A 15,140-nucleotide genomic window follows, 5' to 3' on the forward strand; every position below is an offset into this window, starting at 1 on the left:
GAGGAAAACAAGTCCTATGGAGGTCGATTTGTGTCTTTATTATTCAATAGTTTTTATTTTTATTTATTTTTTTTTTTTAAGTTGCTTCAATAAAAAAAAGCCCCTCAATCAAAATAAACATTAAAAAAAAAGTCAAAAAATGCATTTGAAAACAATTCTTCTCAGAATTTTTTTTTTTTTATGATTGAAACAACCTATTTGATTGAAGTAATGTAGTTTTGCATTTGGGCCACATTTTGGCTTGGACATTTGTGTCTTTAATAGTCAATCAAAAAATAAGTTGCTTTAAAACAAAACAATATTTTCAAAAGAAAAATCACTTCAATCAAAAATTAAAAAATTTCAATCATAGAAAAAAAGTTTTTGAATGCGAAAAAATATTTGAGACTCAGGAATTTGCATTTGAACACTTAATTTTTCATTGAAATTGTTTTCTTTGATTGAGAATATTTGAGACTCAGGAATTTGCATTTGAACACTTAATTTTTCATTGAAATCGTTTTCTTTGATTGAAGCAATCCTTTTTGTGTTTGGGCCACATTATGGGTATTATGGCTAGAAAAACTTGCTTCAATTAAAAAAAAAAACTATTTTCAATCAAAGAAAAAAATCATTTGCAAAAGTAAAATTTTAATTGAAGTGTCACTTTTTTGGAGAGCAAAAAGTTTTGAACTCATTTTTTATTTGAAGTACTGAAAGTTTTTAACGCACTTTTTTTTAATAAAAAAAGAGTTGATTAAATCATTATGACACAAAGATCCAACTTCGTCGCTACTTCCGACATGTTTGAATGACAGGTGACTACGCAAATGGCATAAAAGCGTGATGAAGCAAGGATAATGGCCACCAGTGCTCCAGCCAGCCATTGGACTCCAATATTGCCATTGGAGTCCAATATTTTGTTGTTTTGGTCAAATATTTTCAAATCTCATTGACAAACACTCTAAATCACACAAGTGAAATTAGGAATGAAATAATTTGCTGTATTTACTGTGTTGGACTGACAACGCAAAAGCTCCCAGTACAGCGGTTCCTCTACTTATGAAATTAATTGGTTCTGGAAGTAGTTTCTTAACTTGAAAATTCTGTAAGTAGAGACGTGGTTTTCATGTAAATGCCCTAATCTGTTCCAAGACCCTCAAAATTCAGACACAAAGCTTTTATAATGCATAAAAATGCATCAAAACATAAAATAAATACATGTTACAATTAGATTATTGCACAATAAACATGAAATCTGAGTTGTGCATAATGTAAAAAACCAAAGTAAAGAATCAAAAGGTAATACACTCATGTCGAAACACAAGGGGTGAATGAAGAGGGTGCTGAGATACACACATACACACACAGTACAGGTTCCCTCTTAGCCAATTGGATGCCAGGAATGCTAGGCAATAGCCAATGGCAGAGCATAAGTATGTCACGTTCAGTCAACTCTGGGAGCTGCGAGTACCAGCCATCCTGTATTTTTCCCTTTCTTATCCTGAAATTTCTTTCTTAACAAGAGGCAATATTTTCCCATTGAGGCGTGTCTTAACTTGAAAATAGACATTCTTTAGTAGAGATATCACTGTATACGTACACAACACCACCTGCTGGCCCGGTGTATAATTGCAGGCATCTATAATTTAACTCATTCACTGCCTTTGACAGCGATAGACGTCAAATTAAGTCTCACACAGAACCATAAGCGGAGTTTGGGGGGGGGGGGGGGGCATCCCTGGTGGCCGAAAAGTGTCATTACATGTAAGCGGAGTTTCAATTTGCCCGACAAAAGATGCTAATTGTACAACAGAGCTACCACCAGTGTTCTGCCAAATTTTGCACCCTTATAATATTTTGCTCCCAAAGCTTTTGTAGCGGTGAATAAGCCCTCTTTTACCTTCAGTTGAACTCTCAAAGTTATTCACAGGTGCTAAATCGTAAACATACATGTTCAACACAAATATGGCGTAAATTAATGTTTAACGACACGGCGAAGACGTAAACAGTGAGAGAGCGGCGTGCAGTTGTTGTGTGCAGCTAACATGGCAGGATGTGTCTGAGAAGATCTTTTCTACATGTCCATCCATGATCAAACGTAAGTAAATATTCCTTTATTTAAAGAAAATTTGTTGTGTTTACTTTGTAACCGCTGTATTCACGGCCATTTTTAACACAAAGTTGGAATTTCTGATGGGGTGCAAAATTTGACAGAACACCTGTTAATTTGACAGAACACCCGACAGGCGTACCATATTCAATGGATGACGATCTTGGCGAAAAGTATAGCGGTCCTAAGCAGCCTGATTTAGAATTCAATTCAATTTTATTTGTATAGCCCTAAATCACAACAATGTTGTCTCAAAGGGCTTTGCAGAGGCAATATGATACACAATCAGAAACAGCAAATGAAGCAACAAAGATGAATAAATAAAGTTCAAGTCCTGGGCATCCCCCATCCTTAGACCCTCCATGTCGGCAAGGAAAAACTCCAAAAACTCCAGAGCCTTTGGGAGAAAATGAGATACCTTGGGGAGTACCACAGTCAGGAGAGATCCACTCCCAGGACGGATAGACAGGAAGCACCAGGACTGCTAATGGGAATTAGCAGGCGAAGTTACAGTCCGTAAAGATGCAGTGGATTAAAGGAACAAGAAGAGGTCCATCTAGCCAGATGAGACGGGGGTAGCAACGAGGACGTCCATCCAACCAGGGGTCCGGACAGTCAGGAGGCTGCAGCCGAAAAATAGCCCCTCCCCAGAGGGGAGAGGTGAAAGGGGACACCAGGTGACTAGTGATGAAGAGACTAGACAACTAGATATTAACATTGGAAAACAGAAATAAAGTAAGACAAGTGGTAGGTAGAGTGAGAAAAAAAGGAGATGGAACTCAGTGGCTGTACTTCCCCCAGCATTATAGCTTCTAGTGCAGCTTAGACTAAACTGTGAGACTACTCCGACTTCAACTAGCCTGACCATATGCTTTGTCGAATAGGAACGTTTTTAATCTAATCTTAAATGTGCAGACTGTCTCGGCTTCTTTAATATTAGCTGGAAGCTGATTCCATAAAACAGGGGCTTGGTGGCTAAAGCCTCTAGCTCCGACAGTCCTTTTAGAAACCCTGGGAACTACCAGTAGACCTGCATTCTGAGAGCGGAGTGTTCTGTTGGGGCGGTATGGAACCAGAGCATCGGTGAGATAAGATGGCCCCAACCCATTAATGGTCTTAAATTCCCCTCAAAAATGATGGGAAACAAAAAAAACGATTATTTTCAACTTATTATTATAAATATTTTTGGAAGTTAATTTTATTGCTGACACTGCGTTTCGGGGTCATCAAGATGTTGTGCCCCCCCCCCCCCCCCCCCCCCCCCCGCCCCACAAGTCAAACTCCGCCTATGCAGAAACCTTAAAGTACACTGAAAATGCCAGGAAATATGAGATAACATGATTGAATGCTGCAAAGAAGGATCGTATAGGCGATGAATCATTATCGATCAGTTAAAAAAAAAAGTCTTTTATGTAACGGTTCCATAACATTAAAGGCATAAAGCATTCTGTGCCCATTGGGGTCTCGGTAACATGTATAATATTTTAAACAGTCAACATTTCGGAAAATGTTAGTAAAAATAAGTATAAAGTTGAAGGAACTAATCTCTAATGGGAATCATGGGGGGGGGGGAAATCTTCTGTGGACTACACTCTTTACATTAGGTGGCGGTATTTCACCCTTATTGTTACAAGCCACCCTCCAATAAACAAAACGAAGAAGCGCCTCCACCGCCTCCTCCCATCAACCAAAAACTCGCCTTAAATCCTCTTAAAAACTCCCCACGCCGTCCACTAGCATGCAGAACATGTTGACTCTCCTCTCCAACGCGCTGTGTCGGATCACCGGCAGGTCTGCGGTGAGTGTTCCGGCTAAGGTGCTCTTTAATGGGACGCTTTTTCGGCTCTGGACGAGCTAAACATGCTAACCGGGCAGGCTTCTGACCTTGCCTTGCTTGAACTCAGTTTATTCATTTTTCCCCTTAATTTCATCAATTACTGACTTTATTAGACATGATTTAAACAGTGATGCGAGATAAGGTCGCTGTTTTATGTTTGTGGTAGTTTTTGTAGTTAAGATTAAATATGCTTTTTTAAATCATTGAATGGTGTAAATAAAGTTTGAATGATGTACCAGAAGCAAGAACGTCATGCACTGTCTAGTCATAGACTAGTGAGACAATGGTGCTTTCTTGTTGACTAACTGCATGTTCCACAATCCTCTTTCTCACAATGCCTGCATTATTTCATGAATATAGTATATTTTTAAGAAAGTAAAGTTGTGCCCTCTAAAATCCTTGTCAGCTCTATCGCTCACAAATCCAAATTTATGTCTCGCTTTTTGCCATGCTTTCACCTTCAACGGAACTCCAGGGAGCACAAACGGTGTCGGAGGTAAGCAGCTCAAATTTCACCTTCTCATTTGTCACTAATATTTCAGCACCCTTATCACCTTTTGGAGCATTTTAATACTAGCCATTCTTAATAATTTCACTGAAATATCAGTCTTTGCTGCACTGGAAAAACTCTCAATCCATTCCTAATTGTTAGAAAGATAGAGTTGAAAGAAATGTCTTAGGTTTTGCAACTTCCTGTTAACCTAATGGAATTTTTTGACCGTTCCTCAGGAATTTCTGTCATTCCAACAAGCGGTCTTGTTTAAATAACGTCATATCGGTGTAAACACGTTGTCACTATTCAAATGTTTAATTATACGCACAGCAGACCTGCCTCAGTTTCCATTTTCGGAAACGCCGTCCTAAGCGCCCCCCTGATTAGATGGCTCCTTTGCTCCCCAGTTGCTGATTGACCTGTCAGAGTACGTCAGTCTAACCTCGCCAGCGGCCCCTGACTTGGCTCGGACGCAGCGACTGCCCCCCAAACCTCCGCCAATAGTCGGCGATAAAGCCGGCACAGCGCCTTTAGCTAGCACATCGCTAGACGCGCCAGTAAGCAGCAGTGGCGACGTCGGCCTCCAGGTCTGCTTGCCTGTCACTAACTTTTTCTGGTTCAAACAAAAACTCTCCTAATCAGGCATCCCTTGCTTTTCATACACACTTCACTGAAGGGTCTCGTTGCCTTGACGTTAACCAGATTTTGGGGTTTTATGCGCGGGGACGTTTCTGCATGGTCCGTCTCTTAGCGTGACTGGTAACGCCTGTGTTGATTTGGTTGTCTGAGCTCACCAATTGACCTTTTGACTTTGTTTACTCGGCTTAGTGTGCTAATTTGTGCACACGTGTCTTCTCAGGCTGCCCGTGTCACCGCTTCCCGATCTTTTGCAGACTTCACACCTCAGGTGACCTTGGACATCAAGGTGAGCTTGAAAACTTCTTGATCATGAATCCACAAAACCGATGAATTGACTGTAATTTCAACAAGGTTCAGCGCAATATATAAAACTACCAGTATGCCCCGGCATTGCTCTGGTTTTTGGAACGTGAATGCAATAAAGCTGAATCGCAGATAAAACATACTTTCCTCAGAGATGCAGCTGTAATGTAGTGATATTAAAAGAACACATTGAAAGGATTAATGTGCAATGGTTTTCCATCACTGTGTACAGTATTAGTATTGTTGCAAGCGAGGTGGAGAAGAATGAGACAAATTTTATGTCTCACACTTGCTGCTCTTGTGCCCAATACACTGCACAACCCCAAGACACGGCACATTTATTGAACAGAAAACACCAGCGCATAACAACGGCAACCACCACTCTCAGTCATGGTTGCCACAACTACCCAAGAACCACTGCAGGCGTAACACATAATACCTAACAGTCATTACTGTATGAATATCAAGCAGAAATGAATCACGTAGTAACATTCTGAAAAAATTTACATAATTATTATTTTTAAATCCAGCATCGTCTTGTGGAGTACTCGGCGGTGTTGCCTTCACAATCAGGGATTTTCTATGCTCATATTTTGAGTTAGATTTAATTTTCCACATTAAACATAAAATACAACTGTGTAAAATTTCGTCAAAACCCGCCCAGCCGTTTTTGGAATCCATAGGGAACGAACAGACCCCCCCACCCCCAAGTTCCATTTATATAGAAGTAGGGCTGCAGCTATCGATTATTTTTGTAGTAGATTGATCGATGAACTAGTTAGTTCGAATCATCGAGTAATCGAATGAGGCACATTAAAAATTAAAGTACCTGAGCTAACCCTCACATAGTATGAAAAATAAATGGGTACAACAAAAGAATAATTGTCTAACTTGCATAGCAAAAGTCTGCTAGCTTAAATGCTATAAAATGCGAACTTTTTTTTCAACAATGCTCTTGACAAACGGTTCAAACACATATTCCCACAAAAACAGCTAAAAAAAAACGATAAACAAAATTACAAATGCATTAAAAAACACATTAGCTCAAACAAAAGCTCATGTTGGTCTTAACAAGGAGCTGCTGAATTCAGCCATGTGAAATGAGTTGTGTCATATTCACTTTTGCCACTAGAGGGCAGTGTATCCACCCAAATCCATAAAACGCAAACACTTTCAAAACAGTTACAACACCACTTTAATCAAACGAATACTTGAAGTAGCAAAATTTAATTCAAAGCTTTTTTCTAATCGAATTACTCGAGTTAATCAATTAATCGTTACAGCACTATATAGAAGTATAGATATAGATTTGATCAAGCTTAAATTGGCAACGTCACAGCTGATCAAAGTGAATGAATAAAACAAGGTAGCGTTATGCGAGCCTGTAAAAATCTGTATGTTAGCTTTGTACTTAAAGGTGCAAAGTTCAAAAGGGATATAAATTAAAAAGTGGTTTATCATCTGAGAAGTCCCGTAACTATTTTCTGGTGAATTTAAAACCTTTTTCTTTTCCCCCCGCCGATAGAAATGCGATTTGCACCGATTGGAGGCGGGGCCTCCCGTGCAAGCAGAGCTAACGCGTGAGCAGGGCCTCCAGTATTATCGCACCATGCAAACAGTAAGGCGCATGGAGTTGAAAGCCGATCAGCTGTACAAGCAGAAGATCATCAGAGGTTTTTGTCACCTTTATGACGGACAGGTATTTTTTATTTAAATTTTAACATTTTTACTTGAATAACGACAAAAGCACATACACTGTGAATACTGTACAGTCATTCAAGGGCCAGTTCAAAAGATGAAATTGTTTTCTTGTCATACAGGAAGCATGCGCTGCTGGAATCGAGGCCGCCATCAACTCTAGCGATCACCTGATCACTGCGTACCGCGCGCACGCCTACACGTACACCCGCGGTGTGGCTGTCAGGGAGATTCTGTGCGAGCTGACGGGTAAGACCGCTTTGAAAAGAAGGCGACCGGTTCGACGCCACGCCTCAGCCGTGTCGCTGCGCAGGTCGGAGGGGCGGCGTTTCCAAAGGAAAGGGAGGCTCCATGCACATGTACGCACCGCATTTTTACGGAGGGAACGGGATTGTTGGAGCACAGGTGAGCGTGGCGACACAGAACAATTCAGCACCCAGTTCGATTATTTCAGTTCATTCGACTGTGTTGTGTTCAGGTTCCACTAGGTGCAGGAATCGCTCTGGCGTGTCAATACCAAGGCAACAATCAGTTATGCGTGACGCTGTACGGTGACGGTGCTGCCAATCAGGTAAGGAAACGAGACCTAAACGCACCTCAATCAAACAATTACTTCCAGCTCGTTTCAGTTGAAATGGATTAGACGTCTATTTCCGTCAATAGGTGTTTACACATACTCATTTGCCCCGAACAGGGGCAGCTGTTCGAGGCATTCAACATGGCCGCTCTCTGGAAGCTTCCGTGCATTTTCATCTGCGAGAACAACCAGTACGGCATGGGGACGTCGGCGGAGAGGGCGTCTGCTTGCACCGACTACTACAAAAGAGGAGACTACATACCGGGAATTAGAGTGAGATACACGTGATGTCCTCGTGATTTTATTTGTGGGTCCGAGGTCGCGGCTCCAGCAAGACCGTGTGCTGGGGCCGCCCCATGAGGGACCCAGATTATATCAAGGCGCCTTCCATGCGTCCTGGCAGTTGCAGGTGTGAGCATGTACCCAGCTGTCTGATGCTCATGTATGATACTGCACACAAAACGCGTACGTCACATGACAAACAGCCATTTTCCTTTACGACTTCAGCTCAGTTTTTCCTCACGCAGGTAGATGGGATGGATGTCCTGTGTGTGAGAGAAGCGGTCAAGTTTGCAGCGGACCTATGTCGAGCCGGAAAGGTGAGCTGGCCAAATTTTTCTGTGCTCTGAATGGTTGGGTCGAGTAAAACTTGGCTTTTCAGGGTCCAATTGTGATGGAGCTCAAGACATATCGCTACCACGGACACAGCATGAGTGACCCTGGTGTCAGGTGAGACTTTTTTAAAGTTCTGTCAAAAATGGCGTCATTTTTCAAAAACAACCCACGTTCAACTGCTGGTTTTTAAGAATGGAAAAAGGTAGAATCCCAATTATTTCCTTTAATGAAAGCGATGAGTCCATTCTTTCAGTCTCACTGGCAGCCAATTCGTAAATTGACAATGTTACATTTTCCAAGTGCGGAATCTATCATTGACGATTCCCTTTGATGACACTCCCTGTAGTTACCGTACTCGGGAGGAGATCCAGGAAGTACGCAGCAAGAACGACCCCATTGCACTGTTGAAGGAACAAATGCTGAGCAACAATATGGCGTCCGTTGAGGAGCTCAAGGTACGAGCGAGTACACTGTGGTATATTTTTAGCATTATACTATACAACTGTAATTCCCTAAACCAGGGGGCGGCAACCTTTAATAGTCAAAGAGCCATTTTGACCCAGTTTCCACAGAAACTTACTTACTGTACATATAGACATTTTTAAATGATTGCAACAGCTCAATTTTATATATACATGTAAATGTATTCTGTGCATATTTGACTACTTTTAGGAGGCTTTGCGCCTGTGAATGAGTGCACCTTCTGGGTTGTAACCTAGACTTTACATAGTTGGTGAATTCATGGTGAGTGAACTATGTAAGTACGTGATTCCTATTCGAAAGTGTACCCACAAGTCGTTGCTCCTGTGAATAATGCAAAGACACCTTCCGAGTGGCAACCGTAACTTTACATAGTTGGTGAATTCATACGTGACTGTTGTGTTAACACACGAAACAGTGTTCCTGTCCTGAAAGGAAGTTCTTACTTAAATCTTGCAAGTGCCAGAATAAATTTGAAACAAATAATAATTTACTCAATATAATATTGAGCCACATCAGACGGTTTAAATAGCTGCATGTGGCTCCAGAGACATGGGTTGCAGACCCCTGCCTTAAACAAACTTACCTTTGAGATGGGAACATGACCAGTCGAATATAAATGATGCAGTTGTAAATATTGTAGAGATTCCACAAGATGGCGCCAGAGTAATGTTATTGCTTTGTGATTATGTTTGCCGCCCCCCAAAAAATCTAATTTTGCAAATTCTCATCTACGAAGAAGTTTCACTCTAAATACAAAGCCAAGCAGATTTCTATGGTTTTTGATTTTTCGAAGGAAATTGGAAAAAAAAATAACAATTTTGAATGGCACATTTAAGTGGTCGTTATTTACCAACATTCTGAAGTGTTCGTGACTGAACCTGCTCCTCAACAATCATATGCTTCTGGTCAGGAAATGGACGTCGCCATTCGCAAGGAGGTGGATGAGGCAGCGCAGTTTGCAACAGCGGACCCCGAACCGCCGTTGGACGATTTGTGCAGCCACATCTTCAAAAATGAGCCCCCGCTTGAGATCCGTGGGACCAATCCCTGGTCAAAGCTGAAGTCTGTAAGCTAGAACTACAACTGGCACCGCAAAGAGATTCTGACCAGAACTCTACACGGGGCCGGGACTTGGATCTGTTTGCCACATTTTTTAATAGCTCTATTTATTAATATAATTTAATATATGATCTTGTACTCTACTTGAACTGTGCCAGGGCTCCAGCAGAAAGTTTTTACAAACAAATTATTTAATGTTTGCTGTGACATTTGTGGTATTACTGAATACATTAAGGACTGAACAATCTTTAGGAAACTAAAGAATTTTTTACTCCAGTTGTAAGCAATATTGTCATTTTTATCCATGCAAAACAGAACTTTCCAATGTTTACCAGCTTCCAAACATTACATTTTCAAAGCAGCACTTTATCTTTGTCGTCAACGCACATATGTTAAAGTAAAAGTTTTTTTTTTTTTTGGGGGGGGGGGGGGGTAAACATGAGATCAAATAAAGATGAAAAATGTGAACGTTTGACATGTTTTTGGGCGTTTCCTCCTTGCTAACAGCGGAGCTGCTGCAAGCCTTCATTTACATGGAAAGTTGTTCAAGCATTTTTTAAATGTGTTTGATATCCAGCTTAAGATAGGTAAGAAGAGGTAGTGGTTTAGTATGATTTCCTATAATTTAACTGAAAGTCAAACTTTCTCAACTAAAATAATGTGCAAAATATTTTTTTAAAAAATCACTTCAAATTGAGATGCTTTCAAAGCTGCGTGTGCGGTCACGTGATAGCTTGGCCCTTTTTCATTGGACGAACGGGGTCAAACGTCGCTAATAGCACATGACATATGTCGCTGTAGAAAAATACGTCACGAAAGAACCGTAAAGTCAAAATAAAAAGTGAATTGTGACAACCATTACAAAAAAAAAAAAAAAAAATTTTTTTAAAAACAAAGGTTAAAATAAATTAGGGAGGAAGCAGGCAAGTAAAATTGTAACCAATAAAAGTACATTTTATTGTAAAGGAGGAAAGTAGCGAGTTACTCCCCAGTTCTTAAAGTTTTTTGTGAATTGACAGGAAAAAAAACCCGAGTGATTAATGACGTTTGATTAACGATTAGGAGTTCGACTGCCTGATTTCCGCCATGGTGACGATGCAGGACAGGTAAGCCGACACCGGCCGCCATATTGGGAAGTACAGGAAGTGAACGCGAGAGAGGGAGAGAAAGAGGAAGAGACAGGAGTGGGGGCGACAGATAGACTTCACTAGTTGTACGAGTGTTACATGTGTGTCTGTCTTCTCGGAAAAGGGAACAAAAAAGGGCGTCCTTTGCCTTTTCTCATGTTCGTCCGTCCGGAGGAAGGGGCGGACTCGGCGCCACTACACCGCCGCGCGTAGGTCGCGTTCGCTCGGCTGCAGAGCTCCGTGGCGGGTCGGCGCCAACCGGCGAAGTGACGCGGAACTAGCTTCTCATTATTGCTGAGAGGCGAAGGAGGTCGAAGAGAAAATAAGGAAGGGAAGGGGGACAGGAGATCCAGGGCGAGAAAAAGCAGGACAAGTCGAGGCAAGAGGAAGGACAAGATGCCGCTGGCTCAGCTGGCGGATCCCTGGCAGAAGATGCCGCTGGGGGGGACGACGGGGGAGGTGAGTGCGCTAATAAGTGCGCTGAGCTTTAAATCAAAGTTGAGCAACACCAAAAGTATGCGTCTTTGGCAAAAACAGTCACACTTTGTTGGAGTCTACGTACGAAAAATGACTGATTTCTTGACTAACTTTGTTCTAAAAGTTGGAAAGAAAAATATACGGTTGGGCGAGTTAACTCATGAATTAACGCAGTTAATTAGTAATTGTGTCATTGTGAGTTAATTAACATGACAGTACATTTAAAATAAAAGTATGCTAAATACCGGTACTACTATCAAATTTATTTCTATACAAATTTTGTTTAATCGAAATTAGTCTGGCATAAAAATAATCTCTAGTGTATTTCTCAACTGATTATTTTATCAATATGTGACTGCCATTGACTTGGCTAGACGTCTAATCCAGTTGAAGCTTGGACGTCTACTAGTGATAAATTCACAGCAGGATGCGATTCAACGTGATTAATCGACGAGTAACTATTGCCCAGCTCTAAAATAACTCATTTTGTACTCGATTACTTCCCACCGCTGACCTTGATGACTCACTTTATAAGTGTGTCACCACTCACCAACACTCTCACTAACACGGTATGTAATATGTTACAAAATTCCTAATAACCTGTTTGAGAAAAGAATCTAATAAGATCTGTCTTCATGACAACAACAAGGAACGGTGTTGAATTTCCTGTGTTGGTGCCAGATCCAACGAGTCTTCTAGAAGAACACAAAGACCTCAAATAGTTAGGAATTTATTGAATGTCATAGTAAAGATTTATTGGACTCACTGGATTGTTATTTTTGCATTTTTAATAAGCACTCTGAATTTACGGGGCACTCCTTTAACTCATTTGTTGCCATTGACGGCGCTAGACAGCCAATCCATTTCGGCTGGGACATCTAGCGACGTCAGTGGTAGGGGTGGGAACATCTGGGTAGCTCAAGCTACGAAACGATTTGCGATACAAGGCTTACGATATTATTGATACTTGGTCATGAAATCATTCTATAATGTAAAATATATTGTTGGTTTTTGGGGCATTTATGGATCATGTCCTGTTGATTTTGGGTTACTGAACAGGAAGTGACCCAGGAATGTCCCCAAATGAATAGGAAGTGACTCAAAATCAACAGGATGTGACCTTCAAATGCTCTGAAACGAACATGAAATAACCTATAAAACCGGGAAGACTGATTGTGAACACTCTGTTTCAGTGCCATTGACGTCACTAGACATCCAATATATCTTTGACCTCTCCAGTCAAAATGGACTGGACGTCTCGCACCTTCAGTGACAGCCAGTGAGCTAACACGAACACTATTCTTGTAAAATATTTGGGTGGCAACCTGTTGGTCCCAATATTTTTTTGTTGATTCAGTGAAACCTTTTTAAAAGCGTATATCGATTCTTGGCAGGAAACGATTACCTTTTAAAATACAAAGTATCGTGAAATTTTGATGTCACAGAAGAGCATTCATGGTCATTCCTCCCAGTTTAAATTAATTGGACATCTGACACTGTCAATGGCATGCGATGAAATCTACCTCAGAGTGTTATATGGGACCGTAAAGTCTGTTTTTATTTATTTAATTCCATTAATTTAGCCTTTATTGACGTATATTTGCGGCACGGTGGCTGAGTGGTTAGCACGTCTGCCTCACAGTTCTGAGATCAAGGGTTCAAGCCCTTCCTGTTAGGAGTTTGCATGTTCTCCCCATGCCTGCGTGGGTTTTCTCCAGGAACTCTGGTCTTCTGCCACATCCCCCAAAAAACAAACATGCATGGTAGGCTGATTGAACACTCTAAATTGTCTCTAGGTATGCGTGAATGGTTGTATGTCTCCTTATGCCCTGCGATTGGCTGGCAACCAGTTCAGTGTCTACCCTGCCTACTGCCCGTAGTTAGCTGGGATAGGCTTCAGCACCTCCGCGACCCTCGTGAGGAAAAGCGGCATGGAAAATGAATGAATGAATAACATATATTTTTAATTATTCACCATTACTGTATATTTTTACTTTTGTCGTTTTTTTAACGACTAAATGCAATTATACATTTAAAAGCTAAATTAATACAATTAAAATGAATTCTGACAAATGCACTGGTTCCGCCCCTCCGCATAACTCTAAAGCTGATTTGTTGTATTTTCAATTTCATAGTATTTCAACACGTGCCCAATAAAGGGTAAATAACCTAACCACATGATTGCCTAAGTCATTTTTCACTTTTTTTTTTTTTTTAAATGTTGATTTTGTAACTGGAAGCTCAAAATGACTTATGCAATAAAGCTACTGGGCTAAAAATTACTGGCAGTTCCCTGAAAGCAACTCAAATTCAATTACTTGCAGTTTGCAAAAAAATTCAAAATGATGGCGTCACAAGATTGTAGTCTAATTTGACACAAACAGGATGTTTGTAGGCTGTTAAATGTCAAAAAGTACGTACATTTTGATGCAATTTGTTTTCCCAAACATGACAAGACTTGTAGTTTCATAAATTTCAGATTTATCAGTGAGTGTTAAATTCAGGAAAAATATTGTGTGTGTATATATTAGAGCTGGGAATCTTTGGGCACCTAACGATTCGATTATGATTACGATTCAGAGGCTCCGATTCGATTATTGATGCACCCCCCTCCTTTTTTTTTTTTTTTTCATGTTTTGTACATTAGTTCCAAAATTGTTCAAAAATACTCTCAGGCTAAACCAAACTACTATTTTAGTATCAAGTTAACATATAGCAGTAAGAAATATACAAAAATAACAGTAAATAAAAAAACTCCAGTCCCCATTCTGTATCAGCAGCTTTAAACTACATTCAATTAATTTAATGTTGTGAATCAACCGTTAAAGTTGTTGAAATTGCTCCCGTTATTCCATAATTTCCCTTTTGTCTACATTCGACATGTGAAAGTTTTAAAACTATTTTAAAGATAGATTCAAGTCAATATTTTACCGATTTAGGAGTATTTTAGATAAAAAGTTAATTAGGTTTGCTTGGACGGTTCGCTACAACAGCCTTGCAGGGAAGTGTACTGCTTTAAAATGGCGGCCGTTTACCAACCGCCGCATCTAGCTTTTTGTAGATGTGCTGCTAACGCTACCGAATCTATATTACATCTAGTCCTGTATAAATGATATCTACCGTAACATTGTGTGGATATACTTTGTAGCAGCTTTTCGGCAGCAGTTAGGTATGTTGTTGTGTTTTTTTATCTCGTGGCATGAGTTGAGCTAGAGCCGTGAGTTGAGCATTGGCATTACCCGAGGGGCCGGGTAATGAGAAGCATGATGTTTAGCTACTCTCGCTCCGTTCCTCATTGTCCCGAAGACCGCGCGGCGCGCTGAGTGTGTTGTACTTCCGCTTTACTTGGCATATTTCAATAATCAGAATTTGGATGTTTGTGAATCGTTCTCGAATCTTCCACGGCCGAATCGCGAATAATCTAAGAATCGGAAATTTTGCACACCTCTAGTATATATATATATCTGCATGTCGATTTACAATGTGCGCCCCTGAATCTTCTGCTTGCGCCCTTAAAATTTTGAGTTAGGGGCCAATGTGCTCCTAGCAAAAAATGTTAATCTGGAGCCCTGCCTTTGGCTGCATTCAGACTGCATGCTGAATCTGATTCCATCAGATTCCTCCGATTTTTAGGGCTGACTGTTCACACCATTTTTAGCAAGTGTCTAAATCAGATCTGGGTCTGGCCAAGGGTTGCCACCTTTCAGAGATAGAAATAAGGGACGCCCCCCTCGCGCCCA

General features: G+C 40.7%; 2 protein-coding genes across 4 annotated transcripts in view; both read left to right on the forward strand.

Moving 5' to 3' along the window:
* Window positions 1-3,725: 3,725 nt before the first annotated feature.
* Window positions 3,726-10,215, forward strand: LOC130908464 (pyruvate dehydrogenase E1 component subunit alpha, mitochondrial-like). Of its 3 annotated transcripts, XM_057823904.1 has the most exons (13): window positions 3,726-3,890; window positions 4,405-4,425; window positions 4,830-5,009; window positions 5,282-5,347; window positions 6,890-7,063; window positions 7,185-7,311; window positions 7,376-7,467; window positions 7,541-7,633; window positions 7,757-7,912; window positions 8,167-8,238; window positions 8,301-8,368; window positions 8,601-8,709; window positions 9,648-10,215. In XM_057823904.1, the coding sequence occupies exons 1-13, from the start codon at window positions 3,831-3,833 to the stop codon at window positions 9,810-9,812; spliced, it is 1,383 nt and encodes a 460-aa protein (XP_057679887.1). In that variant the 5' UTR covers window positions 3,726-3,830; the 3' UTR covers window positions 9,813-10,215. The 3 variants fall into 3 exon arrangements, with proteins under 3 accessions (XP_057679887.1, XP_057679888.1, XP_057679890.1); XM_057823905.1 differs by lacking the exon at window positions 4,830-5,009 and having other exon boundaries at window positions 3,727-3,890; XM_057823907.1 differs by lacking the exons at window positions 4,405-4,425; window positions 4,830-5,009 and having other exon boundaries at window positions 3,727-3,890.
* Window positions 10,216-10,898: 683 nt separating this feature from the next.
* rps6ka3b (ribosomal protein S6 kinase, polypeptide 3b) overlaps window positions 10,899-15,140 on the forward strand; it is a 55,604-nt gene continuing 51,362 nt past the window's right edge. The window contains exon 1 of the mRNA XM_057823900.1: window positions 10,899-11,382. Within this exon, the coding sequence (XP_057679883.1) occupies window positions 11,320-11,382 (63 nt within the window). The 5' untranslated portion in view covers window positions 10,899-11,319. The remainder of the gene's footprint in view (window positions 11,383-15,140) is intronic.

The sequence above is a fragment of the Corythoichthys intestinalis genome, chromosome 20, assembly GCF_030265065.1.
Source record: "Corythoichthys intestinalis isolate RoL2023-P3 chromosome 20, ASM3026506v1, whole genome shotgun sequence".
Taxonomy (NCBI): Eukaryota; Metazoa; Chordata; class Actinopteri; order Syngnathiformes; family Syngnathidae; genus Corythoichthys; species Corythoichthys intestinalis.

What these genes read in the sequence shown, in the direction of transcription:
- LOC130908464 (XM_057823904.1), top strand. Translation starts at nt 3,831, where the DNA reads ATGCAGAACATGTTGACTCTCCTCTCCAACGCGCTGTGTCGGATCACC. An exon ending in GGATCACCGGCAGGTCTGCG is followed by an intron (nt 3,891 to 4,404) that starts GTGAGTGTTCCG and finishes ACGGAACTCCAG; the next exon opens with GGAGCACAAACGGTGTCGGA. An exon ending in AGGTGACCTTGGACATCAAG is followed by an intron (nt 5,348 to 6,889) that starts GTGAGCTTGAAA and finishes CCCCGCCGATAG; the next exon opens with AAATGCGATTTGCACCGATT.